Source organism: Pipistrellus kuhlii, unplaced genomic scaffold (genome assembly GCF_014108245.1).
Source record: "Pipistrellus kuhlii isolate mPipKuh1 unplaced genomic scaffold, mPipKuh1.p scaffold_m20_p_2, whole genome shotgun sequence".
Classification (NCBI taxonomy): domain Eukaryota; kingdom Metazoa; phylum Chordata; class Mammalia; order Chiroptera; family Vespertilionidae; genus Pipistrellus; species Pipistrellus kuhlii.
Window position 1 is genome coordinate 165,945,079 of NW_023425515.1, and position 25,118 is coordinate 165,970,196.

A 25,118-nucleotide genomic window follows, 5' to 3' on the forward strand; every position below is an offset into this window, starting at 1 on the left:
AGGAGGCTGTCCTGAGCTCTGTGACAGGGGCCTCCACTGGGCCGGGGGCCCTCACTGCAAACCCGCTGGGATCTCAGAGCCCATGAAAGAGAAGCCGCTGCTGGAAACGGTGTGTGTGGGCAGAAAAGCGGGCAGAGGGTCTGGTGTGACTGTGGGTGCGGCGTCTGGAAGCATGGCTCTTATTGGGGAGAGGGGGATGGTGATGACAGCAAACGGGAAAATCTCCAGCCTACTAAGTCATGGCGCCAAAGAGAAGCAACGATCCCACATTAGCACCCACACGCTGTACAAATGACAAGCTAACGTTTTCTTCTAGAGACGTCTTCTTATAATCCTCATGCTCCCGTCAGCCAATCTCCAGAACTGGAATTCCACCATTACAATGTCCTTCTTAGAAGAAGGCCTCTTCCTAGATTGGAAGGCAAGGGGGTTGCTGTCAGCCATTCCCACCCTCAGGGAGCCTTTCTGGGAGCAGCTCACAGAGGAGCCCAGGGAGGCCAGGCTGGCAGACAGCCCTGTCCTGGGAGATGCTGTCACTATCCCCATTTTACAGAGGAGGAAAACTGAGGCACATGGAAGTAACTTGATCAAAGTCACACTGCCCCAGGGTAGAGGACCCTGAATCCCAAGCCCAGGCAATGTGCCTTTAAAAAAAAAAAAAAAAAAAAAAAATATATATATATATATATATATATAATTGATTTTTTTACAGAGAGAAAGGGAGAGGGATAGAAAGTTAGAAATATCACTGAGAGAGAAACATCTATCAGCTGCCTCTTGCACACCCCCTACAGGGGATGTGCCCACAACCATGACTGGAATCGAACCTGGGATCCTTCAGTCCGCAGGCTGACGCTCTATCTACTTAGTCAAAACTGCCAGGGCAAGGATCCTGAACTTTCAACCTTCCTGCTACAGTTAGGGAGTATCCAGGGTGGCTAGGGGCATGGCCTCTGGGCCCACATCCCGGCTGCTGTGCCTTTTCTAGCTGTGTCACCTTGGCAAGTGACTTGTCTGGGCATTGGTGTCCTCATAAAGTCTGTCCTCACGGGGTTCCCTTAGATGGGTGTCGTGCTAGTATAACATGTTTAGGACAGTGCCACGCACACAGCCACCCTCTGTAAATATGGGCTGTTGTTCCCGAACCTCAGAGGGGCACATGACCTTGAGGAGTCCGGAATGCCTCAGGATTCTGCTGTGCCAGCCTGTGGGATCGTGAGCCTCCCAGCGGCCTTCTGATGTGTTTGTGCCGCGCCCCGGACCCGCCTTCCCAGGACTGGACGGCGTGGGCCGCCCGTCCACCCAGCTCAGCCCCACGCAGGCAAATGAGGTGATGTCAAAGCCCTGGCCGGGGCCCAGCTCCTGGAACCACCCCTCTCCCTCCTGGCTTCTCCCTCCCTCGGAGCCACACACACACACACACACTCCAGCTGGGCCCAGAGGGAAGGTGACGGCGTAAAGGTGGTGGTGGTGCCGGGCCCACTGAAGCGTAGCTGTCGCCTGGAGAACGTGTGGCCCAGGAGCCGCGGCGGGACCCGAGGGACCTGCCCCCTCTGCAGCTCTAAGTCCGGGTTTGCAGTCACCCCCGAGGCTCATCCTCCGGGTGCGAGGAGAGTGGTGTCCACACAGGATCGATCGCAGGCGCCCCTCGGCGGGCAGTGGACGGCCCGCGGCCCGGCGGGGGGGCCATGGCAGACGAGAAGACCTTCCGCATCGGCTTCATCGTGCTGGGCCTCTTCCTGCTGGCCCTGGGCACCTTCCTCATGAGCCACGACCGGCCCCAGGTCTACGGCACCTTCTACGCCATGGGCAGCGTCATGGTGATTGGGGGCGTCATCTGGAGCATGTGCCAGTGCTACCCCAAGGTAGGCAGCGGTGGGGGCAGGGCAGGCTCGCTGGGGCCAGAGGGCACGGCTGAGCCGCTGTTCCAGGCATAATGCCCGTCTTTCAATCTTCTTTCCGTACACCCGCTGTGCACTCCCTTTTCTCTCCACTCATCCGTCATCTGTCCCTCCATCCATCCCTCTCTTACCGTAAGGATGTATCAGAAACCCCCCTGGACCTGGAGCCGTGAATAGGCCCCTGAGGAGACAGTGAGGCCCAGCACACAGCCATCATGTGCTGGGAACCAAAGTGAGTGAGCGATGGCCACCGGCCCGGCGGGCCTGCATTCTGCACTGGATGGCGCGGAAGCCCAAGGGGGGAAGGTGCGGTCCCACCGCTGAGGGTCAGGCTTTGGAGCCCAGGTGTGTGTGGTTAGGCCTATCGCTGTGGCCCAGGGCTGCTGAGAGTGCCCGTGGGCCCGGCACCACCTCGACGCCGTGGGCTGGTCAGAGCCCCGGCCTTCAGTTCCGGTGCCCTCCCAGCCTGTGAGCGACTTAGTGATGGGCGGGCACTGGCGTGGGAGTCCCGGGTGCTGGTTCCCGCTCTGTCCCAAACTCTCTGTGTGACCTCTGTCATTTTCCTACATTTGCAGAAGGGCACCAACCCCCCACTCCCATTTCTCCCAGCTCCAGAGTTATTATGAACAGAGAAGAGATGGGATGTAGGAACGTTCTGTAAACTGCAGGGCTTTCTATGCAGGTGCATGGCTGCCAACCTTTACTGTTATCGATCCTCCAACAGCCCTGTAGGAGGGGCATGTCAGGAGGTGTAAGCCTTCAGTGCTCAGAGAGGTTGTGCGGCATTTCCAAGGTCACACAGCTGGCCAGACAGGCCCAAGGAGACAAGGAGAGGCGCCTGGGTTCTGACGTGGCCTCTGCCTCTCACTGCCTGGGAGCCTCAGTTTCCTCATTTGTACAGTACACGAGTCAGGAATGGGGGTGGGGGAGGGATGCATCTAAGGCCCTGCTGGTCAGGCATCTAGGGCTTTAGGCCCCGGGCAGCCCCCACCACCTTCAGTCCCCTCCTCACCTCCCCCTTGGGTGGCTGTGCTGGGGGGTGTCCAGGGGAGGAGGCAGGAGGGAGGAGGCTTCTGGGGGATTGGCCTGGCTCTCCCCAGCCCTGCCCCCTCCACGGGCCAGCCCCGGGCGGGCTGTCAGAGTGTTTGGTGTTGGGGCGGTCCTGGCTGGTTTGCAGTCATTTTTCCAGCAGTTTACAGTCAACGCGCCTCTGTCTGTGCAATGCCCTGAGCACAGGTCACCGGGAGGAGAGGAACATGGGGCCCGAGCCGCCTCCATAACCAGCTCCATCCTCCTCCCCCCCGTGAGGAGCAGGACCCTGGGACGGCTGGGGCACAGAGGGTAGTGTCCTTGCTGCCCTCTCCCCTTGACCAGAGCTGGCTCTGGGATGGTGGGCAGGGACCGGGTGGCAGCCGATGAGGGAGAGGGGGAGAGGGAATCTTACTGTGTATTAATGAGTAACTGTTGATAGGTCCACGTGGTCCTGAGCTGCAGAGGCAGCAGTGTGGGGTTGGAAACATGGTTTAGTGTCCAACAGGCCCAGATTCAAATCCCCCCTCCCTCCTTCGGCCTCACTTCTGTGACCTTGTCGGCGGGAGTCTCCCTGCCTCCCGAGCTAAGGGGGAGGGGCCAGTGGGGTCTTGTATGTGGGAGACCCAGCACCACACCTGCCACAGAGCTGGTTCAATGCATTCTTCTCAGGATTGGTGTTTGTGGCATTGGGCGGCCTCTGTGTGTGTACAGGTGTGTGTGTGTGTGTATGTGTTAGATCTGGCCCATGAAGGGAGGGAGGGAAGTGTGATGTAAACCAGAGAGGCACACTGGGTGGGGGTCGGGGGGGTTAAGGGGGAGCAGGGTTGTCTCCAGCACTGGCTCCTTGGTGCCTGAGCTGTCAAAACCCTCACCAAATGCTGGTGCCCACCCTCCCTCAGGATCCCCCCTTGCCTGAAAAATGGGGATTTCTAGATGGAAAGAAATATAAATATAAGGGACTGGAATAAGCCAATTAAGATATGGAACTAGCCAAAACCGGTTTGGCTCAGTGGTAGAGCGTCGGTCTGTGGACTGAAAGGTCCCAGGTTCGATTCCGGTCAAGGATCAAGGGCATGTACCTTGGTTGCGGGCACATCCCCGGTAGGGGGTGTGCAAGAGGCAGCTGATCGATGTTTCACTCTCATCAACATTTCTAGCTCTCTATCTCTCTCCCTTCCTCTCTGTAAAAAATCAATAAAATATATTAAAAAAAAAAAAAGATATGGAACTAGCGTTGGCCAATACCAACATGAATTCAGCTGTTCCTCTCTGAGGGGCTGGAGACTCACAGGGAAGACGCTTTCCTGCCTGATGGGGAGGGAGGGGGCTTGCCAGAGAAGATGAGCTGAGCTTCGTGGGCTGAGGAGAGAAGTTCACCAGGAGAGAAGATGGGAAAGACATTCCAGGCGGAAGGAGCAGCATGAGGAGAAAGAGCAAGGCGGCGGCGGGGGGGTGGGGGGAGGCAGCATGGCTACAGGGGGTGGGGGGGTGATGGAGGAAGGCAAGGAGCAGAGGAAATGGGGCTCAGCTCTGCAGGGCCCGAGATGCCATGCGAATGAATGTGGACCTTACCCTTCAGGTGATGGAACAAGAGGGGACGTGATCAGCTTTGTAGGTGAGGAAGTTACCAGGCTGACATGGGGGGAGGAAGGTCCAGGGGCAGCCAGACCAATGGGGAGGCTCCTTCTCTGGTCCAGCTAAGAGGTGATGATCTCCTGGACCAAGGAGAGGCTGGAACCCAAGACTAGGGACTCAGAAGACATTTCTACTTCATCAAATGTATATGGTACCTGCCGTGGCTGGACTGTGGCACTGAATTTCTCAGCCAGGGTTGAGAGAGGAGGAGAAATCAGGGAAAGTCTATAGGTGCGGCAGTGTTAGCTGAGATGGGGCAGGGAGCTGAGAAGGGGAGGCAGGGGGAGGGGACTGGCAGAAAAGCAGTGCCTCTCACTGTCCAGCTTCTGCCTGAGCCCATGGGTCCCCCTCCCTTCTCCCCTCTGTTCAGTTGGAGCCCAGGCCCAGGCCCCTGATTGGTGGTGGATGGATCTGTCCTCTCCATCAGCCCTCCTCCTTTCCTCTGCTCCCTCCTTTTGGGGATGGCTCTGTCTAAACACAGACCTATCTGCACTCTCTGGCTAAGAACTCCTCCAGGGCTCTCATTGGTGCTGGATAAAGACTGAACTCCTTAGTCTACTGTTCTGGGCTTTTCATGGTCTGATCTCCCCTCCCTGGCTTCAGCTCTGCTTGTCCCCCTCTCCTAAAAGGACTTGTGTTCTAAGATGCTCCAGTCTTTCCTTTTCCTTAAGGCTTTTCACAGTGGCAATGAAGGTGGTGATGATGATGATGATGATGATGATGATGGTGAAGGTGATAATGATGGTGATAATGATGGTGATGGTATGATGATGATGGTGATGGAGGTGATGGAGGTGATGATGGTGATGATGATGATGAAGGTGATGATATGATGATGATGTTGATGAAAGTGATGATGGTAGTAAGGGTGATGGTGATGATTGTGATGGTAATAATATGATGATGATGTTAATGAAAGTCATGATGATAATGGTGATGGTGATAATGATAATGGTGATGGTGATGATGATGGTGACGATGGTGGTGATGATGATAAGGAGGAAGATGGTGACTGGATCATAAGATATTGAGGCAGAGGAAAGAACAGCTTCTTCAGAGTACAGAGCCAGCTGACAAGTGCAGGGCATCCTTAGTGTGTGTGGGAGATACCCAGGCCCCTGCCTTATACCCAGACATTTCGGGCGAAGCTTACCCCTGCCAGGAGTTCTAAGAACCCCTCCATCCGTCATTTCTGTCTCCCCAGTAGGAGGGAGCCTTTCTGATGCAGACAAGTGTCTCTTACTCCCTGCACTCTATGGAAAGGGAAAGGGGTGCTGCTATTTATGAACCTGGTACAACACAGAGGGTCTCATCAAATATCTGTTGAAAAAAATTTTCAGTTGAGGAGAGCAAGACTCAGAAGGTAACTTCACCTTCAGTTGCATCCAACTATTACTTACTGAGCAGCTACTATGTGCCAGGCATTGTGCTGGGGGTTCCTTATGTATTATCTCAAAGAATCCTCACAGCAACCTCCAGGAGACAAGCATTGCTAGTCTTACTTTTTAAAACTGTGATGAAATACACAACATAAAATTTACCATCTTAACCATGTTAAGTGTTAATTGCATCTACATTGTTGTGCATTAGCTCCCCAGAACTCTTCGTCTTACACAACTTCTCCTCACCCCGTAAACAATAACGCCTGGTCCCCCGCCTGCCCGTCGGCAGCCACCACCCTTCTACTCTCTGTCTCTGTGACTCTGACTACTCCAGATGCCTCATACACGTGGAGTCACACAGAACTTATCTTTTTTTGTGATTGGCTTATTTCTTCGTGTTTTATCCAGGACTTCATTCCTTCTTGAGGCTGGCCACATTTCATTTATCCATTCATCTGTGTAGGAGGGACCCTTAGATTGCTTTCGCGTCCTGACTACTATGAAGAATACAGCAAATAGCTCTTCAAGGCTAGCCTCCGCTTTACAGAGGAAGACAGGGAGGATTCTCACCCAGTGTCCCCAAAGGCAGGCTCCTTCTGCCTCATTCCACTGCCCTCTTCATGACCTACTCCCCTCCGCCACCCCATGGGTGCAGAGACCTCTTGGTCCCTGAAAGTTCAGGGACAGGGACAGGGACTGGTGGGCACAGCCCCGGTCCTTTGTCCCCCATCACAGCCTCTTGTGTCAAGAACCATGTTCCACTCATTTGCCAGATATGGGCCAAGAGCCAGGCACATTCTGGGAACTGGGTGAGGACTTGGTAAATGACAAGATGTGAGCAAGTCTGGGGCAGGGTCGTTTGTCCCACTCACTCCCTGCCGACCCCTCGGGCCTACAGGAGTGCTTGGCACACAGCAGGTGCTCAATACATGCTTGTTGGCTGAAGGTAGAGCCAGGCGGGAGCCGGAGCCCAGGGTTCCATCCACCCAGTGGTGCTGGCCCTGCGCAGACCCCTCTCCTGTGGACAGGGGAAGCCCTCCCCGGTGGGCCTCTCTCCCTGGGCATGGGGGCAGGTTAGGTCGAGCTCTGGGGGAGCGGCGGCCAAGGGCGTATGCGGGCAGCTGCAGAGAAGCCGTCTCCCCTTGGCCTGCAGATCTCCTTTGTCCCTGCCGACTCTGAATTCCAAGGAGTCCTGTCCCCTAAGCCGCCGGGCTTGCTGGAGAACGGACTCACTGCTGAGAAGAGGTAGGTGCTGGGCCCTCTGTGCTTGGGAGGGGGGCGGGAGGAGCCGTGACCCCCCGAGTGAGGCAGTGGCCAAGCCTCCCCTTACAGAGGAGAGTGAGGGAGTGGGGTGGAGGGTAGACAGTGTCTCCCTCTCTTACTCCAGGCTCTGGCCAGGCCTTCCCACCCTACTAAGAGCGGACTGTTGCCGAAACTGGTTTGGCTCAGTGATAGAGCGTCGGCCTGTGGACTGAAAGGTCCCAGGTTCGATTCCGGTCAAGGGCATGTACCTTGGTTGCTAGCACATCCCCGGTAGGAGGTGTGCAGGAGGCAGCTGGTCGTTGACGTTTCTAGCTCTCTATCCCTCTCCCTTCCTCTCTGTAAAAATTCAATTATATATATATATATATATATATATATATATATATATATATATATATATATATATAGAGAGAGAGAGAGAGAGAGAGAGAGAGAGAGAGAGAGCGCGCGTACTGTTAGAAGTCATGGATTGTTCTGAACTCTCAATACCGTGAGGCAAGCATTATCACTTCGGTGAGAAAACCGAGGGCCAGGGCTTTATCCTGTCTTTCCATGAACTGGTGGAAGACCAAGATCAAAGTCAGGTTTGACCCTAAATCCCAAAGAGCTGTGATGACGGCTACCGTAAATCAGGGGCGTGAGGATGGCCCGGCACAGCCCAGGGCCCCGCCGCCGTCTGCTGTGTGACTTCGGGACAGGGGCGTGCCTCCCGTTGCCCCCTCTGTAAAATGGGGACACTAATCTATGGCACCTTCTTCCTGGGGGTTCAGTGAGAGAATAATGTAAGCAAAGTGCTAAGAACAGCACCTGGTGCAGGGCAGGCCCCTAAGAAGTGGTCGCCATCATTCGTAAAAAGAGCTTCCTTCGCATCGCAGGCCGAATCAGACATGTGTCCCCGTTCCCTCCTTCCGTCCTCCCAGAGACCCTGTGATGGGGCGTGGAGGGGAGGCGCGCCTTTTATCCAGATGTGGAAACCGAGGCTCAGGAAGTGTAAGCACAAGCCTCAAACCCACGGGGAGACCTGCTTTTGTGTCTGAAGGCGGCACACCGTGGCTCAGCAGGACACGGCAGGGAGCAGGCCAGCCTGGGAGAGGCGGGACCGGCCGCCCCCTCCCGGCCCCCGGGGGCTGTCACTCAGGGGGCCTGGTGCAGGTCCAGGGTCCGGCTGGGCTCTTGAACGCTCTCTGCTTGGCTGGGGGAAGGAAGTCCTGATGGCATTCTATGTTCCTGGCACAGAGCGACCGGTTGTCCTGGGGAATGAGATGACAGGCCCTGGATGGGCATGGGGGCCAGCCTCAGGACTGCGTGGGGAGGGCAGCTGTGACAGCCCAGGCTTGAGCTGCCCTGAGTCCCGGGCTCCTCCCGTCACTTCCCAGCTGCGGGACCCTGCAGGGGACCTAGTCCCTGCACCTCACTTTCTGTCGGGACTGGAGGGAGCAGTAGGAAACGTGATGTCTGAGCCCCAGCACCAAGCCTGCCAGTCTCGTGCCTCAGTTTCCCTCAGTACCTTCCAGAGTGAGGGAGAGGATTGGATGAGCTGCCTGACAGAGCCCCGCAGGCAAAGAGCGTCTAATTACTGCTGCCATGTCCTCGTTGGGAAAATGAGGATGATTATTCCGCGTAAAGGTGTTCAGAATAATCATTCTCACTTTTCCAGTGAGGTCGTAGCATAGCCTGTTGAACCCAGCCAACTCAGCCCAGCAGCCTGGTCTTCCTTTTGTGGTTGCTCCCTGGGGTTAGTTAACTTTGGAGACTCGGAGCGAAGGGAACACGAGCTGAGGGGCTGAGCCCTGCCACCTACCCTGCCTCGCTGGGCCTCAGACTCCCCACCCGTGAGCTAGGTCCATGATGACGCTGAGGCCTCCTGGAGAGCAGGGAGGACCCGGCGGCCAGAGCAGGTGGACCAGGGGACAGCACTCTCTGCCGAATGAATCCTTGCCCACCTGCCTGTACTCTCTCCTGCCGTCTGCCGTGCCCCCAACTAGCACCCAGCCCCCCTACGTCCGGCTGTGGGAGGACGCCGCCTATGACCAGAGCCTGCCCGACTTCAGCCACATCCGGATGAAGGTCCTGGGCTACAGCGAGGACCCCCGCCCCCTGCTGGCCCCTGAGCGGGGGCGGCCGCAGCTGCGAGCTGGGGACAGCGGGGAAGATGGCCCTCGTGATGCCCAGGCCCGGATGGAGGCTGCCGTGGTGGTCCACAGGGGCTCGGATGAGGACGAGGGAGCAAGAAACCCAACGCAGAGCGGTCCCAGGTGCGTGTGCCGAGGGCAGGAGCGGGATGCTGCCACTCTGGGGTGAAGGAGGAGGGATGTGGGCCATGAGGGCTGGTTGGGTGGGGGCAGGCAGAGGGCGGCAGGTGTAGCAGATGCATGAATCGGGGCTTAGACGGGTCCGGGTTCAAATCCTAGCAGCACTGCTGTGTAACCTGGGCAAGTCCCTCACCGTCCTGAGCCTCAGTTTCCCCACATGGGAACCATCCCTCCCACCTCTGAGGGGTGTTGTGGAGATGGAACAGTGCATGTAAGGGTCACATACCATAGACCTCTGCACTGCCTGAATGCCTGTCATGTGTGGCGGGGGGCGGGAGGCATGGAGCCAGAGGACCTGAGTTCAAATCCAGACCCTGCCCCTGATGGGCTTGTGACCTCAGGCAGGTCACTCCTCACCCCGCCCCGTCCAGGGATGTTTATGAATTGGGTTCCTTATTTATCCATGTATTTACTCATCCTACCACTGTTCCTGGGCACCTGCTCCCTGCCGGGCCCGATGGCCCCCACCCTGCAGGAGCCCCCAGTCCAGTGGGGGAGGCGATGAGGGAGCAGAAGGTGACACCCCGTGAGCTGGGGGCTGAGGGCCCAGAGGAGAAGGCTGAGAGATTGGGGAGTGGAGGAATGGCCTGGTTTGGATAATAACGCGATAAGGGCTCGTTTCTTGAGCACCTACTGGGTGCCAGGCCTTGTGCAAAGTGCTTTGAACACAGGGTCTGCTGTAAACCTCAGAGATTCCAGAGGAGCAGATATTCTTATTTCTTTCAGCTTCCAGGGGAGGAAACTGAGGCCCAGACAGCTGGGCTCGCCTGCCCTGGCCTTGCAGCCAAAGGCGGAGGCTTAGACCCAGGCAATCTGACTCAAGCCACCCGAGCTCTCTCTGGCTTTGTCCCTGCAGCTCCCCAGCCCCACCCCGGGGTCCTGCACCTCTGGCTTCCTTCCAGGAGGAAATGGGCATGGGCTCCAGTGAGGGCAGCAGCCCCAACCCGTCTCCGCCGGAGGGGGAGGAGCCTGGCCCCCCGCCGGGGGAGCCCTGGGCCTGCAGGTGCCAGCTGGACCGCTTCCACGACTTCGCTCTGATCGATGCCCCCGCGTCGGAGGACGCACCGCCAGCGGGACAGTGGTGGGACGCGGCCCTCCCCAGCTGCGGGCCGCGGTCCCCGCGGACGGGAGAGGAGGACGAGGCTTCCGACACAGGCGCAGAGGAGCCGGAGCAGGAGGAGGAGGACTTGTACTACGGGCTGCCCGACAGCCCCGGGGACCCCCTCCCGGACAAGGAACTGGGCTTTGAGCCCGAAGCCCAGGGCTTCGATGGAACTGCCCCCGGGTGCGAGCCTGGCACAGCCACCAGCCCTGTGTGATTTCCCAGAGCCTCGGGGTTGTCTGGAGTGTCCGAGAGACGGTGGGTCCTGGAGCCCCCGGAGCGCTGTGGAGAAACACGCAGGGAAGGGGCGGTTATTTCCGTGGATCACGGCCACGCCATCGTTATTTCGGGGGGTAGAGCTGTGAAGGGGGAATGTGGCTCAGTTAGATCTGCAGCAGCTGGGCCTCCGGAGCCTTCTCCGCCTCCCCCCAGAGCTGCCTCTGAACAGGCGCCTCCTGGGGCTCCGCTGGCTCTCTGGTCCCTGAGAAGGCCTCTCAGGGCGGCCGTTCCTGCGGAGCCTTGTAGTCTGCCGGGTGTGCCGGGTGATCTGCCTTCACCCAGGGCTAACTGGGCGTCCCCCACCCACGTCCCTCCTGTGGCTCCTGTTCTATGGGATCCAAAACCTTCCATGACTGCCTCTGCTGACCTCCCAACTTACTCCCCCTCCAGCCCACGCCACATCCTCTGCTCCTCAACCCCAACACGTGTCCTACCACACACACACACACACACACACATATGCACACACACACGTGCACACATGTGCGCTGCTACCCATGCCCTCCCATGCCACCTCTCTGCCAGGAAGCCCTTTGATCCCTCGTCTGCCGAGCAAATTTATATTCAAACCCTCGCACAGATGTCCCTGTTCTGAAAGCCTTTCCTGCTGTCACCCCTCTGGGGACAACGTCATCCTGGCTCCCTCGTGCATGCTTGCCCCTGGGCCATGACTGCAGAGGCCAGCGCCCTTGCTCTCCTCACGTTGTACCCCCTGAGCCAGGTGGAACTGACCAGAGCCCAGGAAGTGTTTGCATAGAACCTCCTCTCCCCGACTTCTCCCAACGCTTAGCTCCTGCCCTTGACGCCCTGGCACTCACACTTCCAATGGCCTCATCGGAGTCCCAGAGCCAGGCTCAGAGCCCCTGAACAGCCCCGCGCCCTGCAGAACACACGGGCATTGGTTTAGGGCTGTGGGTTGACAGGAAACGTCCTGGCTTCATTCAATGTGATGCAGGTGGCGTTGACTGAGCATCCACTCTGTGCCAGACACTCCGCCAGGATCTTTAGGGAGGAAGAGACATGAACTGATAGCAGTTCTTGCCCTCAGAGGACTCACCATCTGGTGAGCTTGGTTTCTCATAAGTTAGGGGCAGAGTGCAGAGCAGGGGCTGAGGTGGGGGCGGAGGAAACACTGGCACAACAGAGGCAGCGGGGGGACTTGGGACTATTGAGTCTGCGTCAGCAGCCCCGGGCGACGCCCCTGTATCCCAGCAGCAGCATGGCACAGAGCAATGCCATCCGTGCACTCAGCTCGGCCACGCCCCTCAGTGCCCGCACAGGGACCTGGCAGATGCTTCAGGGGAAGGGGCAGTGGCACTACCTCAAACCAGGCCCACGGATGAAGAGCTTGCCCTCGGGCCTCCTGGACCGGGAGACCCCCTCCTGGCCTGGCCTCTGTGTCCGGGCTGGGGACCCACAGTGGGAAAGGGATGCCCTCTGTGCTGGGTCAGAAGGGCACAGCCTCCTCAGCCTCCCTCAACACCTCCTCTCCCCCCAGCTGTCGAGGTGGAGTGTGTGTTCTGTGCTCTGTTTACGGAGCTGGGGCGGGTGAGCCGCCTCAGAAACAGCTGGCACGGACGGACGGCTGAAATAAAACCGCTTGCACCGTTCAGAAGGGTCACTGTCCTTCACCTGCACATTCTTTCATGTAAAGCCACCTGCTCCCCTCCGGCCAGGGCCGCTGAGGCATGGTGCCCAGAGGGCACCGTGGGCGCCCTCTGGAAAGTGCACGCCAGCACAGCGGGCGGCAGGGGGACGCTGGGTGCTGTGGGGTTCCCGTGGTCCCCGTGGCCCTGAGTCGCCGTGAGGGGCGTCCCCAGGCCTTTCCAGAGACCAGAGCCTCTCCAGCGAGGCGACCAGCAGAGAGACGACAGCCCCATCCTATTGCCCGAGGGCTTGGAGCAGCGGAGGGAGATGGCGAGGCTTGGTCTGGGCTGCAGTCCCGGCTCCCCCACCACCTTGCTGTGCGATGGGGAGACCCCGTGCCCCGTCTTCCCAGGACAGTCCTGTGATTCAGCGTAGTTACCAGAGGGGCGCTTTCGCTCTCATCCATCTGGATGATAAGCTGCATTGGCACCCGCCTCTGTGACGGCGGGCAGGGCCGGCTGCCTTGTGGACCTGTTTCCTGGTGTGCACAGGGGGTGTGGGCCCCTGTCTCTGAGCTTGGCAGGGGTTCGGCGGTGGGGGTGTCTGACGGAACCGGCTGCCGATGCCTGCAGGAGCCCACCACGAGCTCTCCAGTGGCTGCTAGGTGGGTGGGTGGAGACTCAGTGCAGGGAGAACACCGGGGGCGTCTCTGTAGGAGGGAGGGGAAGAGGGGAAGGACGTGTGGGGTTGGGCTGGTGGAGGTGACGGGGTGAGGGAGTGGGGCTCTGCTCGGATTGGGTACCGCCCTGAAGCAGGCGAGTTCTGTGATGCAGCTCCTCGCGGAGGGGAGGTCCAGCACGAGAGCACGAGCCGAAGCTGAGCTGTAAATGGCATGGGAGCAGCGGCTCGTCCCGCCAGGACGGGGATGGGCGCTCCCTGCGGTGGCTGTGACCACGCTCCTGCTGCCTGTGCTGGGCCAGGCTGCCGCGTAGCCTTGACCGTCAGGGCCCCAGAGCGGCCTCGTCTGAGGCTGACGTTCTGTGAACTTGCTCGCGGTCAGCAGAGCAGCAAGGCCTCTCTGAGGGCCGCTCCGGGCTGCGGGCTCCCTCCGGCCTCACTGCTGGGCGGGCCCTGCTCGGGGCTGCTGGTGACTGAGGAGGCGGGAGGCAGCTGTGCTGTGCATTTCACTAGAAAGGAAGGGTGGGCGGCTTTTGGACAGTTGGAAGAGCAGGGGGCAGGGGGCTGTACTCTGACCACCTGAGTTCTGAGGCCTGTGCCTGCTCCCCTGGCCGAGCTGCCTTCCAGGCCCCTGTCGCTGGTGGATTAATGGGGACGGGGAGAGGGCACCTGTCCGGCAGGTCCCCGGGGGAGGGGTGGGGCACAGCAGGGCCGGAGGAGCAGTCTCGGTGAACCCCGGGATTCCAGCTTCCGGCCCCAGGCTCCAGGTTTGTGTACCATGGCAGGAATTCCTGCCCCTTTCACCCTCCCCGGAGGTCAGAGGGACTCTGGAAGTTTCCACTCTGGGAGGAAAAGGCCCTGGAGACATGGAGGGATGGCCCCTGCCCTAACTGGGCAAGAGAGTGGTCCTGGGCAGGGAGCGAGGGTTCCTGCTGACTGCTTGCCGCGACCTTGGGCATGTCCCAGCCTCTGTTCTCTGTGATTAGGTGGAGGCGGACGAGATTCCGCTTCTCCCTCCAAGGCTGAGGCACTGTGCCAGGCAGCCAGGCGACAGGACTGAGCCCCAGGTTTCTGTAAAAGGAGGACATGGTAATACTGGGAGATAGCCAAAGAGCATCACCATTCTGAGATATATATATACACACACACACACACACACATACATACACACACACATATAGAGAGAGGGGGGGGGGGGGAGAGGGCTCATATAGGAAAAGAAAAGCATTTCAGCCACATAAAAGATCCGTGACCCCATAAAAGAAATAAATGAGCCCAGGCCAGATGGCTTAGGTCGCCGATTCAATCCCCAGTCAGAGCATGCACAGGAGGCAACCGATGTTTCTCTCTCTCTCTCCTGCCATTTTTCTTTCTCTAAAATCAGTAAGAAAACATATCCTTGGGTAAATATTAAAACAAACAAAAAACAAATGAAAACATGGTCAACCTCAGACATAATCAAAGGAATGCAAATTAAATCCGGAAACCAGGTTTCATCCATGGCACCGGCCACATGCTATAAAGGTGACAGCAACAGGAGGCAGACTGTGGAGGAGCAGGATCTGTCGGATATTGCTTTGGGAAATAGAATCGATGCCAGTGTTGGGGGTAATACGGCAGTGGGCGGTTAGTGCCCCCACGTGTAGAAATTATCTAAGGAAACAATCAGCCAAGATATACTTCCAGAAGGCGTGTATTGTGGCCTTGTCTGCGACGGTTCAACTATAGGGATAATCCAAACTGCCAGCAATAGGAGCTTGACTAACAAATGCCACTCTATGCCAGGGAGTGGCAGACGGCCATTAACATGACAACTCTCCCCATTTCTTGATGTGGGAAGATGCTTATGATATGTAATTAATAAAAATAGGGATTGTAAAGTAGAATGCAGCCGAAACCGGTTTGGCTCAGTGGATAAAGTGTCAGTCTGCAGACTGAAAGGTCCCAGGTTAGATTCCGGTCAAGGGCATGTACATTGGTCGCGGGCACATCGCCGGTGGGGGGTGTGCAGGAAGCAGCTGATTGATGTTCCTCTTTCATTGATGTTTCTAGCTCTCTATCCCTCTCCCTTCCTCTCTGTAAAAAAGTTAATAAAATATAAATTAAAAAAAGATAATTGTTTAAAAATAATAATAAATAAATAAATAAAGTAGAATGCGGCAAACACGGTTAATTCCCTCATACCTTGATGATGACAGGCCCACTCCCAGGTAATAAATTAGGGCTGGCCCGAAGCCAGTCACCGCAACCCTGCTCGCCGCGGCCAGTCTGGCCAGTGAGGCCTGCAGAGAAATTTGTTGGGGTCACTCCTGAGAGAAAAAGCGAGAGTGGTTAGTTCTGCTGGCCTCGAATACAGACTCAGCGGCTGCAGCTGTCTTGGAACCGTGAGGAAAATGCCAAGAGTTGATCCTCTGACCTGTGACCTCATGAACCAAAGCCAGCAAACACCGGTCTTCTAGCTCCGTGCGAAGATTTAGCCCCTGTTTGTTTAAGTCACATGTGTCAAACACAAGGCCCGCGGGCCAAATCCGTCCCGCCAGGCCTTGCAATGTGGCCCGCACCGCGCTGTCATCACTGCACTCCGCTGCGTTTCCATCACAATGACAGTTTATGACTGTTCAGTAAACCATTCGGCCCGCGATTTAGGCTGGATTTTAGATTTTGGCCCCTTCTCTGATTGAGTTCGACACCCCTAGTTTAAGTGGCTCCCAGCAGACGAGAATGTGGCCCTGTGCACAGACACACACACAGAAACGTACCGATAGCTCTGCGTGGTGGGATTCTTCCTTAGGAAATGTCCACATGTAAGTCATAATCAAAAATAACTTACTTGCATTCAGAAAATAAAAATGATTCTGCTTCTATTTAAAAAAATAATAACAATAAACTGAATATTGGGCGCCAGAAGCAGCTCCCTCCATGCGGGGAGCCGGGGGGAAGCCGCTGGCCGCTGGCAGGAGGAGCGCAGACTCAGACAGCGCTGGAGACTGGGCTTGGCTCACCGAGGTCCCCTCCGAACAGCCTGTGAGTCCAGCCTGAGGGAGGAGGCGGGCAGACGTCCCAGGGAAACCCAGAAACTTGAGGCTCTGCCGGAAGAGGAGTCCCAGGAGCTGTTCTGAGGGGCTGGGCTCCCCTTCCACGGTCCTCTCCCTCCCGCCCACCCCCGCAGCCAGAAGGCTCCCCGGCCCCCTCTGCGCTTTGAGGCCGGACCCCCAACCTTGGCACGTCCCTCAGCTCCCAGGATGTGTGGGGCCTCACACCCTGAGGTCCGGCCTCCAGTCCTCTGCCTTCAGCCGCCCTCCACGCTGGCTCTCCGGGTGGATGACCGGGAGGAAGGGCCGTGTGGGCACCGGGAGGATCAGGGGGTGCGGGCGGAGGCCCCAGGACAGGGGCAGCCCCAGTGTCTGCAGGTGGCGCTGGCAGTTGGGCAGCACCTGTATTGGCCGTAAACACAGGTTCAGAACAAGCAGCTCTGCCCTCTCTTCTCACCACAAGCCCGGGATTAATTATCTCCGTGAAGGTGACCCCGGGAGAAGGCAGAGGGAACGGAAGGGGACGCGCGCTCCAGGGCGGGGACGCCTCTCCACCAGGCACCTGTCCCCGGCCTCTGCGCTGATGGGACACAGGCCGTCACAGCCAGACCCTCCCGGGTGCCGGGAGCCGTTCTTAGCCCCTGGCACGTTAACCTGATGTTGATGAGCCTCCGGACAGGACCAGAGGAGCATGCCGGGGAGGAGCGGGGCAGAGGCGACACTGGGACAAGGCCCTTCAGGGGCGGGAGCCCGGGCATCACCGTGGGTCACACCAGACCTGGGGATCAGCTATGTCACCCCTTCCTGTGCCTTTAGAGTGGGGAGACCCGTCTGGGCCCTCGCTGTCCCCAGCGGCTCAGTTTTCTTGTCTCTCTCCCGTTCCTGCCGCCTCCTCCCTTGGGCCCCCTTCCTCTCCGAATGATGGCGCCCAGGCCATCTGCCCGAGCCTCGGGATAACAGGCTGCCAGCCAGTGCCGCCCACCTCCTCCCAGGCAGCGCCTCTGCTCTCCCCTGCCTGGGGTAGGGGTCCAGGCCCTGCCCTTATTCTGTTTTATTTTTATTTATTTTTTAAAATTGATTTCAGAGAGGAAGGGAGAGGGAAACAGAAACGTTAATGACGAGAGAATCATTGCTTGGCTGCCTCCTGCACATCCCCTCCGAGGGATTGAGCCTGCAACCCGGGCATGTGCCCTTGGCCAGAATGGTCCCTTCAGTCTGCAGGCCGACGCTCTATCCACTGAGCCAAACAGGCTAGGGAAAGACCTTGCCCTTATTCTTTCTGGGCTCTACTCCCGCCTCAGTTTCCTCTCCTTTACAATGGGACAGCAGCCCTGTCTGCCCACCTCAGAGGGCTGGTGTGAGGCCTGGGAACGCGGGTAAGGAGGCTGTGGCTGGGCTGAGTCCCAGGGCTTCTGGCCCTTCTCCCAAGCTCAGACGCCTGCCCTCCCTGCACCATTAACACCCTGACCAGGAAGTGATGGAAATATTTGGACAGAGGTGAGGCCTAGCGACCCTGGAAGCTGCCGAGGGCACATTCCTCCTGGTCTCCAGCCACACTTGCCTGGGGCCCAGGGGCTGCTGCCGGATTCTTTCCTGGCACCCGAGACCTCAGGGCACTGGATGCAAATTGGGTGCATGCCTTTGGGGTCTTTGGATCCCAAAGTCCAGTGTGGTGATACAGTTGGGTGTGTTTGTATGTGACCCCTTACAGCCCCTGTCTGTCCTCTCCCTGCATGCCTGCATCTCTCCCGCTGGTTCTGCTCTGAGAACGCAAAGCATTTGCACACCTGTCGTCACATTTGGTCCTCCAGGCCTGTCCGACCTGGGAGTACTTCCTGGAGGAGACGACTCTGGGGCAGGTTTCAAGGATGTGCAGGAGTTATCAGGTGAAGATGCTGGAAGCGCACTCAGAAGGGTGAGGCGCTTGGACCCGGTTGGCTGGTGGCTGCAGATGGAGCTGGGCATCTGGACTGGTCCAAGCAGTGCTACCTTTTCAGGGGGTAAACCTGCGGTTGCCCACTTTGGTCTGCCTCAGCGCCTCCCCGGAGCTTGTGAGGTGCAGGTTCCTGGACTTCAGACCAGTGGGAGGCCTCTGAGCTTCTCCCAGGATGGTTCCCCACCCTCTCCGCCAGCTCCGAGGCGGGGGTCCCTGGGCCACTCTGGGAGAAACACAGCGGGACTGAGGGGGGGGGTGTGTGTGGCCTGAGCCCCAGCAGTAGCCTTGGGAGCTAGACCTTCCCTCACACCCAGACAAGTAGTGCCCCACCTTCTCTTTAAAAAAATTTTAATCCTCCCCTGAGGATATTTTTCCATTGCTTTGCAGCGAGAGTGGAAGGGGGGGAGGGAGGGGAGGGAGGGAGAGGCACATCTACAGTTGCCTCTGGAAAGTGCCCTGACTGGGGGTGGGGAACGAACTGCACCCCAGGCATGTTCCCTGGGGAATCAAATCTGAGACCCCTCAGTGCCTGGGGCCAATGCCCTGACTACTGAACACACTGGCCAGACTGACCCCCCCCTCCTTCCCTTTTCAGTTTCCTCCCCAGCTCCCGTCGCCAGCTCACATGCTGCAAACGTGACTTGTTCCTATGCTTTCCTGTGCACGTGTGAGGGCTCATGAGGGCAGGTGTTGGCTTATTTTGATGTTACTCAGTGTCTAGTCCCAGCTCCTGGGAGACAGCAGCGGGGGACTTGTGCTCTGTTTTGCTTATCTTAGTTTTCAGGGTGGAAGAGATCTGAGTGTGCTCAGAGGCTGGCGGGGAAGGGGACAGCGAGCTTCGGTGTGTATGGGCAGATCACCCCACACAGTTCCTGGAGAAAGCTGGGGAAGGCTGGGCCCCCAGCCTGCTGGACTTCTCCTCCCTCCAGGCCGCAGGGAGAGCGCAGGTGCCTGGTGGAGAGGCAGAGCTGGAGGGGGGTGCCACTGGCCTCCACTTCCTCCATGAGGGGCAGGCCACGGGCCCCTGGGAGGAGAGGCTGCGGGTGGGGCCCACGGGAGTAACTCCTGAGTGCGGCCTGCGGGGCTGGTGAAAGCTGGTGCTCTGCTCTGGTCATGCCTCTCTGGTTCAGAGCCTCCCAGGACCCCCACCTGGGAGAGGGGGCTCAAGAGACAAAAACCAGCCTCTTGCCCTCACTGCTTCCCGGATGTGTCGCCCATAAATCTGGAACTGCTTCCTGTCTGGATCCGGTGCCCAGCAACTGGGCTGCCCCGCACTGTCCCTTCCTGCCTTGTCTGATCACCTCTGCCTACTTCACCATAAAGACTGCCGCCCTTACATAAAGACTGCTGCTCTCCAGGGACAGCGCGGGGTCTCAGAGGTCCCAGGAGCCGGAGCAGGCTGGGCCCTGCATGGTCTGAATGGTTAGATCCCTGGTTCTCATGCCGTGCATTGGGCGCCCTCTGCTGGCCCAGCAGGGCATGGCCCCGGTGCCTGAGCTGCTGCAAACTCCTGGGAGAGAGGCCTTGTTCCCGGGGCCCATTTCCTCCCTTCCCCGTTCCTTCCTTTCTTCCCGAAGCCCTCACTGGGCCCTCGAAGTCCTGGTGTATCGGCCTATCGTCGGAAATGCCTTTGTCTTCAAACACCTCTCAGAATATTCCTTCCCTTCTCGCTCTAAGTCTCCCGTCCCCCAAGCTCACTTCTTCCGAGGGGCCTCTTGCGGGTCCCTGTCCTTCTGTCTTCCATATGTTCTCTGTGCGGAAGCTCCTGCCATCAGGCCACACAGCCCCTACGAGCGGGAGGCCAAGCGGCGGCCACTTTCTCTGCACCGCACTCTGCACTCCCATTTCCTCCACCTCCACAGGCTTCGCCTCCACTTTTCTCGCTCTCCCGCTCTGCCCCCACTGCCCTCCTGCCCCACGCATCACAGTCTTGACCTGTTGCCACCTGTAGCTGAATCTCCTCCAGAACCGCAATTTCTAATACCCACTTCCCCTTTTCCAACCCGTTCCCACCTTCTTCACCAGCACCTACCACACCTACACCGAGGGTGTGGCTTCATCTCCCCACACGTCTCGCCTCTACCCAGCTGACTCCTCGGTGCAGCTGGTGCCCCCTCCGCGCCCTGCCCCGAGTCCCTGCCACCGTTATCCTGTTCCCTGGGAGGAGCCCAGCCGCGTACTGTCCGCCCGCTCCGCTCAGCACGAGGGAAACACGTGTGCTTTCCACGTCACCTGAGGCTGTCCTGCAAACCCAGCTTCTCCCCAGCCCATCGCTCCTCTCGGCCTAATCTTTATTATTTTACAGACAGGGACCTGGAAACACAGAGGAGACAGAGTGACCTGCCCCTGGAGCCCAGGCCCCTGGCCCCCAAAGACGACACATTCGTGTCTACTCCTTTCTCCTCAAACCTCTAGCATAGGGGTGTCGAACTCAATCAGAGAAGGGGCCAAAATCTAAAATCCAGCCTAAATCTCGGGCCGAATGGTTTACTGAACAGTCATAAACTGTCATTGTGATGGAAACGCAGCGGAGTGCAGTGGTGACAGCGCGGTGCGGGCCACATTGCAAGGCCTGGCGGGACGGATTTGGCCCGCGGGCCTTGTGGTTGACACATGTGCTGTCTAGCACCTCCCCCAATCCTGCCTTCCAGGGGATGCCTCACTCCATATTTCAATGTGAGTTCGAGAAGTAAGAGCCTCCAGCAGCTCCCCCTCCATGTCCACGCAGCGTGACGATGAGCCTTCGGCTCTTGAAGGAAAGATTTCAATCAAGAGAAAAAGCATAGGAAGCAAGCAAGAAGTTGCTGGCCACAGCACACACACTCAGGACAGGGAAACCAGGCAGGCCTCAGGAGCAGCAGCAGCAGGAGCAGCAACCAGGCTGGGCTGCTCTGGCTCACTGGGGAGTCAGAGAAAAGGGCGCCTTAGAGGCAGGTGCAGGGGGTGAGCATGGGACGAGCGGCTGCTGCCCATTGCTCCTCTGGTTGCAAGCTTCGTGGGGTCCCTTTGAGGGAAGAGGGGGACGGGAATAGCCCTGGAGTGAGAGCGTGTGTGGGCCCTTCATCCTGAGAGTATTTATCTCGCTCTTGCAGGTGGCAATCTTAGGGGAGGGTCTCGATAGAATATTCATCAGCTTTCCCAGGTGTGCTCTCCCAGGTGTGCTCTCTCAGGCCGTGGTCTCCACTGATTTGATTGGTTGGCACCAGGGCAGCGGCTCATTAGTTATCGCAGCTGGTCCTGGCGTTGCCCGCCTGGTTCTGCTGTTTTTTCTGGGCCCGGAGCTGAACTTCAACTGAGGCCTAGGTGTGACTGTTTTTGTCGTCGTTGTTGTAGTAAATCCTCACCCCAGGATATTTCCCCCACTGATTTTTAGAGAGAGTGGAAGGGAGAGAGGGAGGAAGAAGAGGAGAGAGAGCGAGAAACATCATTGTGAGAGAGACACATCGAATGGCTGCCTCCAGCACATGCCCCCACTGGAGCGGGGATAGAACCTGCAACCCAGGGATGTGCCTTTGACCCGGTATTGAAGCTGCAACCCTTCTGTGCACTGGCTGCCACTGAGCAGCACCGCCCAGGGGAGTCATCTTCAGAGGAAGAGGTTAGGGAAGGAAAGGTTACCCGGTGGGGGGGCGGGGCTTGTTTTCCCAGTTTTGCCCCTTGTTAGGCACCCAGGGCTCGGTGCCCTGGTGAGTGTCTGTGCCTGGCCATCGTCCCTGTCCCGCTCACGTCTGTCTAACTGCCTACAGCACGGCTCTCTGCACTCCGCCCTCCTCACCTCCCCACCTGCTGTTAGGACAGTGTCTGTGCCCCTCCCCAGGGTAACCCCTCCACCAGAAAGCATCCCTCCTCACCTTCTGAGACTCTCCCCTCCCACTGCGCGGCCATCACCCCCAGGCTGGCCCCAGGCTCTCCCACCGAGGGGACGCTCTCTTGGCCTCAGGCTCCCTCTGGTGGCGAGACTCTATTTTTGTGCCTTTATAGGAACATTTCTCTAAAGAGCTGTCGACTTGCTGGCCATCTTCCGTTCCTCCTCCTGCATTCTCTCTGGAACCCTCATCAATCAGACCCTTCTGGTGATCTCTTCATTGCTACATCCGATCCCCGACCCGGTCCTTGGACCCGCCAAGTCAGTTTCCACCCTCTCCTTACTTGGCCTGTGGGCAGTTGTTACCTCCTCCTGCTGATCACGTTCCCGAGGGGGTCTCCGGGTCATCAGCTTTGATTATCATCCATACGCTGACCATGCCAGCCCAGCGTCTCCCTGAACTCGGGTCACATGACGCGGCGTCAGGTCCGGTGATTGGCTCAAACAGGCGACCAGAGCCCCACAGCTGTCCACCGAGCGTCTCCTGGCCACACCTCCCCGGTTCAGTACATGGCAACCCCTGCCTTCCACTCACCTAAGATTAAGGTGACCAGACGTCCCGCTTTTGGCGGGACAGTCCCGATTTTTAAAATTTGTCCTGCGTCCCACGGCATTTTTAAAAAGTTACGATTTTTTTGGGGGGGGGAAAAGTCCCGATTTTTGGAAAGAATCTTAAAAAAAATCGGGGCTTTATTAAAATGCTGCGGGAAGCGGGACAAATTGTTAAAAATCAGGACTGTCCCACCAAAAGCGGGACGTCTGGTCACGTTACCTAAGACAAAACTTTGAACCTCCACCCTTCTCTTTCTCTCCTGTCTCACATCTGAATTGTCAGGAGATGCCACAGGCTCTGCTTTCAAAGTTCGTCCAGAATCCAGGCCCTCTCACTGCCCTGGCCTCCCTGGGCCACACCTGCCTCACAGTCTCGGGCTGGTTTGTCTGCTCCCGCCTTCTGTTTTCTAAATAGCAGGCAGAGCATTTCACTCCTCTGATCAAAAACCTGCCAGGAGGGAAGCCAGGGTCCCCGGCATGGTCCACCTATTGGAGCTGAGTCCCAGCCCTGCAGCCCAGCCGGCCCTGTCCCCTCCATGCTGCTCCCCCCATCTCCCCTTTCCCCCGCCCCCGTCTCTGGGCATGTGCATCTGCTGTTCCCTTGCTGGGGTGCTCCTCCTCCCTCCTCCGTGTCCACATTCCATCTCCTCCCCCTTTTTCTCTTCTCCCCAGCACTGGCCGCCATTTCAGGTGCTGCATGTGAGCTGGAAGGCGGCACGGGGCCGGGATTGTGTCTAATTCACAGCTGTCACCCACATCAAAAACATTACTTGGCAATGGATTACATCAGCCATTAAGTACACCTGGCAGTGAGATTTGCAGGTGCCATTTACATTTGTCACTTCCGATGCAGCCCTTGCTGCCTTGGCAGGAGATGCACTTGCGCAGAGAGCTACAGCCCCGCTTGCCCCTTCTCTACCCTGGGATCCGCCAGCTGGCCCAGGTCATGTGCACGGGAAGGGGTCAGGGCCCAGGTGCCATGGTCACAGGTTTTGGCTGAGCTTTAAAATAGTTCCTCCTGCCAAAACCAGTTTGGCTCAGTGAATAGAGTGTCAACCTGCGGACTGAAAGGTCCCGGGGTTCGATTCCGGTCAAGGGCATGTACCTCGGTTGTGGGCACATCCCCAGTAGGGGGTGTGCAAGAGGCAGCTGATTGATGATTCTCTCTCATCGGTGTTTCTAACTCTCTATCCCTCTCTCTTCCTCTCTGTAAAACATCAATAAAATATATTTAAAAACAAATAAAAAATAAATAAAATGGTTCCTCCTCCCCTCCCTCGGCCCGGGCCCAGGGGACCGAGGATACCTGTACTTTTCTGCGGCTGTAGCTCTGGCACTCGATTTGGGGCGCCCTGTGCGGGAGAACTTGATTTCAGCCTGGATCAACCTCTTCCCAACCCTGAGCTGAGCAGGAGGCCGAGGACCGCAGTGCTGCAGGGGCTGGCTTCCCCTCCCCAATGGCTGCCTCCCTGCCGGGATGCATCCCACCACTAATGCTGCGGACCAGCTGTGCTCAGCTTCCTGCCAGCTGCTCCCGAGAGGCCAAAGCTGGTGGGCGGAGTTACCTTTGGGCCCCCGATTGGGCTTGCACAGAAGAGGGAGTGGGGCTCCCACAGGCAGGCAGTACCTGTCAGTCAGGAGGAATGAGCGAGAAAGGTGGAGATGGCCCCTCACCTCCTGCCCATTTGGGAGAAGCCCCTCTGGTCTCCCTGATTCACAGAGGAAGTTCCCCACACCTCTGGGGGTGCAGGGTGGGTGGTGGGCACGGATGGGATGATGCTTCCATGAGTTCTTTATGAGTTCTATGCCTGTTCTACGTCAAACTAGTGTCTGGCATTTCAACATGTCCAAAGTGCTTCTCTGCCCACGCTGTCACTGGGTTTTAGGGCAGCCTGGACAAAGGCAGGCTGATCTGCCTGCTGGATAGATGAGAATATTGAGGCCACAAGAACAAGCCCATGCCAGCTGCCAAGAGACCTCAGTTCAAGCCCTTCCTTTTTCTAGAGACTGCCATCAGTGCCGGTGACCTCCACGGGCCCTGGGCCTGCCCTGAGGACTTGCCTCCTAGAAGACAGCTTTTGTTGATGACATTCCTAGCTCTCCCAACCACCCCTGGAGCCCAGCAGAAGCACGTGAGATCCTCCAGGGGCTGGAGGTGTTTCCCAGGCGATCACAGGCCATCTGTTTCTCCCAGAGGCCCTCCCCTGCTCTGGTCCAGGCTTCGCTGTCCGCCAGCATCTGCCTCTGGGAGATGTCACCCCGCCCGCGCCTGACATTCAGTGAGTTTGCAGTGGAGGGTCATGTGGTCCTCACACCATTTCACCCACTTCTCTCACCTACCCTGCCCAGATGTATCGTCACCCCCACGTTAGGTAAAGAAGACATTGGGAACTTGAGTGCCCCCACGCTCCCATGGCCAGGAATGAAGTGCTGCCAGGATATAATCTCAGATTTGGCCATAAAACCTTTTTACTGCACCAGGCTGGGCGCCCCAGCTTTAGGGATAACATTGAGGTTAGGAAGGGGGAACACAGCCCTGAGGTAGCACTGGGGGACAGGCAC

General features: G+C 57.9%; 1 protein-coding gene across 2 annotated transcripts; it reads left to right on the plus strand.

Moving 5' to 3' along the window:
- Positions 1-897: 897 nt before the first annotated feature.
- Positions 898-23,278, plus strand: BSND (barttin CLCNK type accessory subunit beta). Of its 2 annotated transcripts, XM_045584645.1 has the most exons (7): positions 899-1,865; positions 7,104-7,195; positions 9,199-9,468; positions 10,382-10,606; positions 10,637-10,863; positions 17,916-17,923; positions 23,268-23,278. In XM_045584645.1, the coding sequence occupies exons 1-5, from the start codon at positions 1,689-1,691 to the stop codon at positions 10,842-10,844; spliced, it is 972 nt and encodes a 323-aa protein (XP_045440601.1). In that variant the 5' UTR covers positions 899-1,688; the 3' UTR covers positions 10,845-10,863; positions 17,916-17,923; positions 23,268-23,278. The 2 variants fall into 2 exon arrangements, with proteins under 2 accessions (XP_036301981.1, XP_045440601.1); XM_036446088.2 differs by having other exon boundaries at positions 898-1,865; positions 10,382-10,863.
- Positions 23,279-25,118: the final 1,840 nt, after the last annotated feature.

Bases quoted from the DNA above. Each gene is read 5' to 3' on its own strand.
- BSND (XM_036446088.2), top strand. From the start codon at position 1,689: ATGGCAGACGAGAAGACCTTCCGCATCGGCTTCATCGTGCTGGGCCTC. The intron at 1,866-7,103 runs GTAGGCAGCGGT...CTTGGCCTGCAG, and splicing joins TGTGCCAGTGCTACCCCAAG to ATCTCCTTTGTCCCTGCCGA. The intron at 9,469-10,381 runs GTGCGTGTGCCG...TTGTCCCTGCAG, and splicing joins CCAACGCAGAGCGGTCCCAG to CTCCCCAGCCCCACCCCGGG.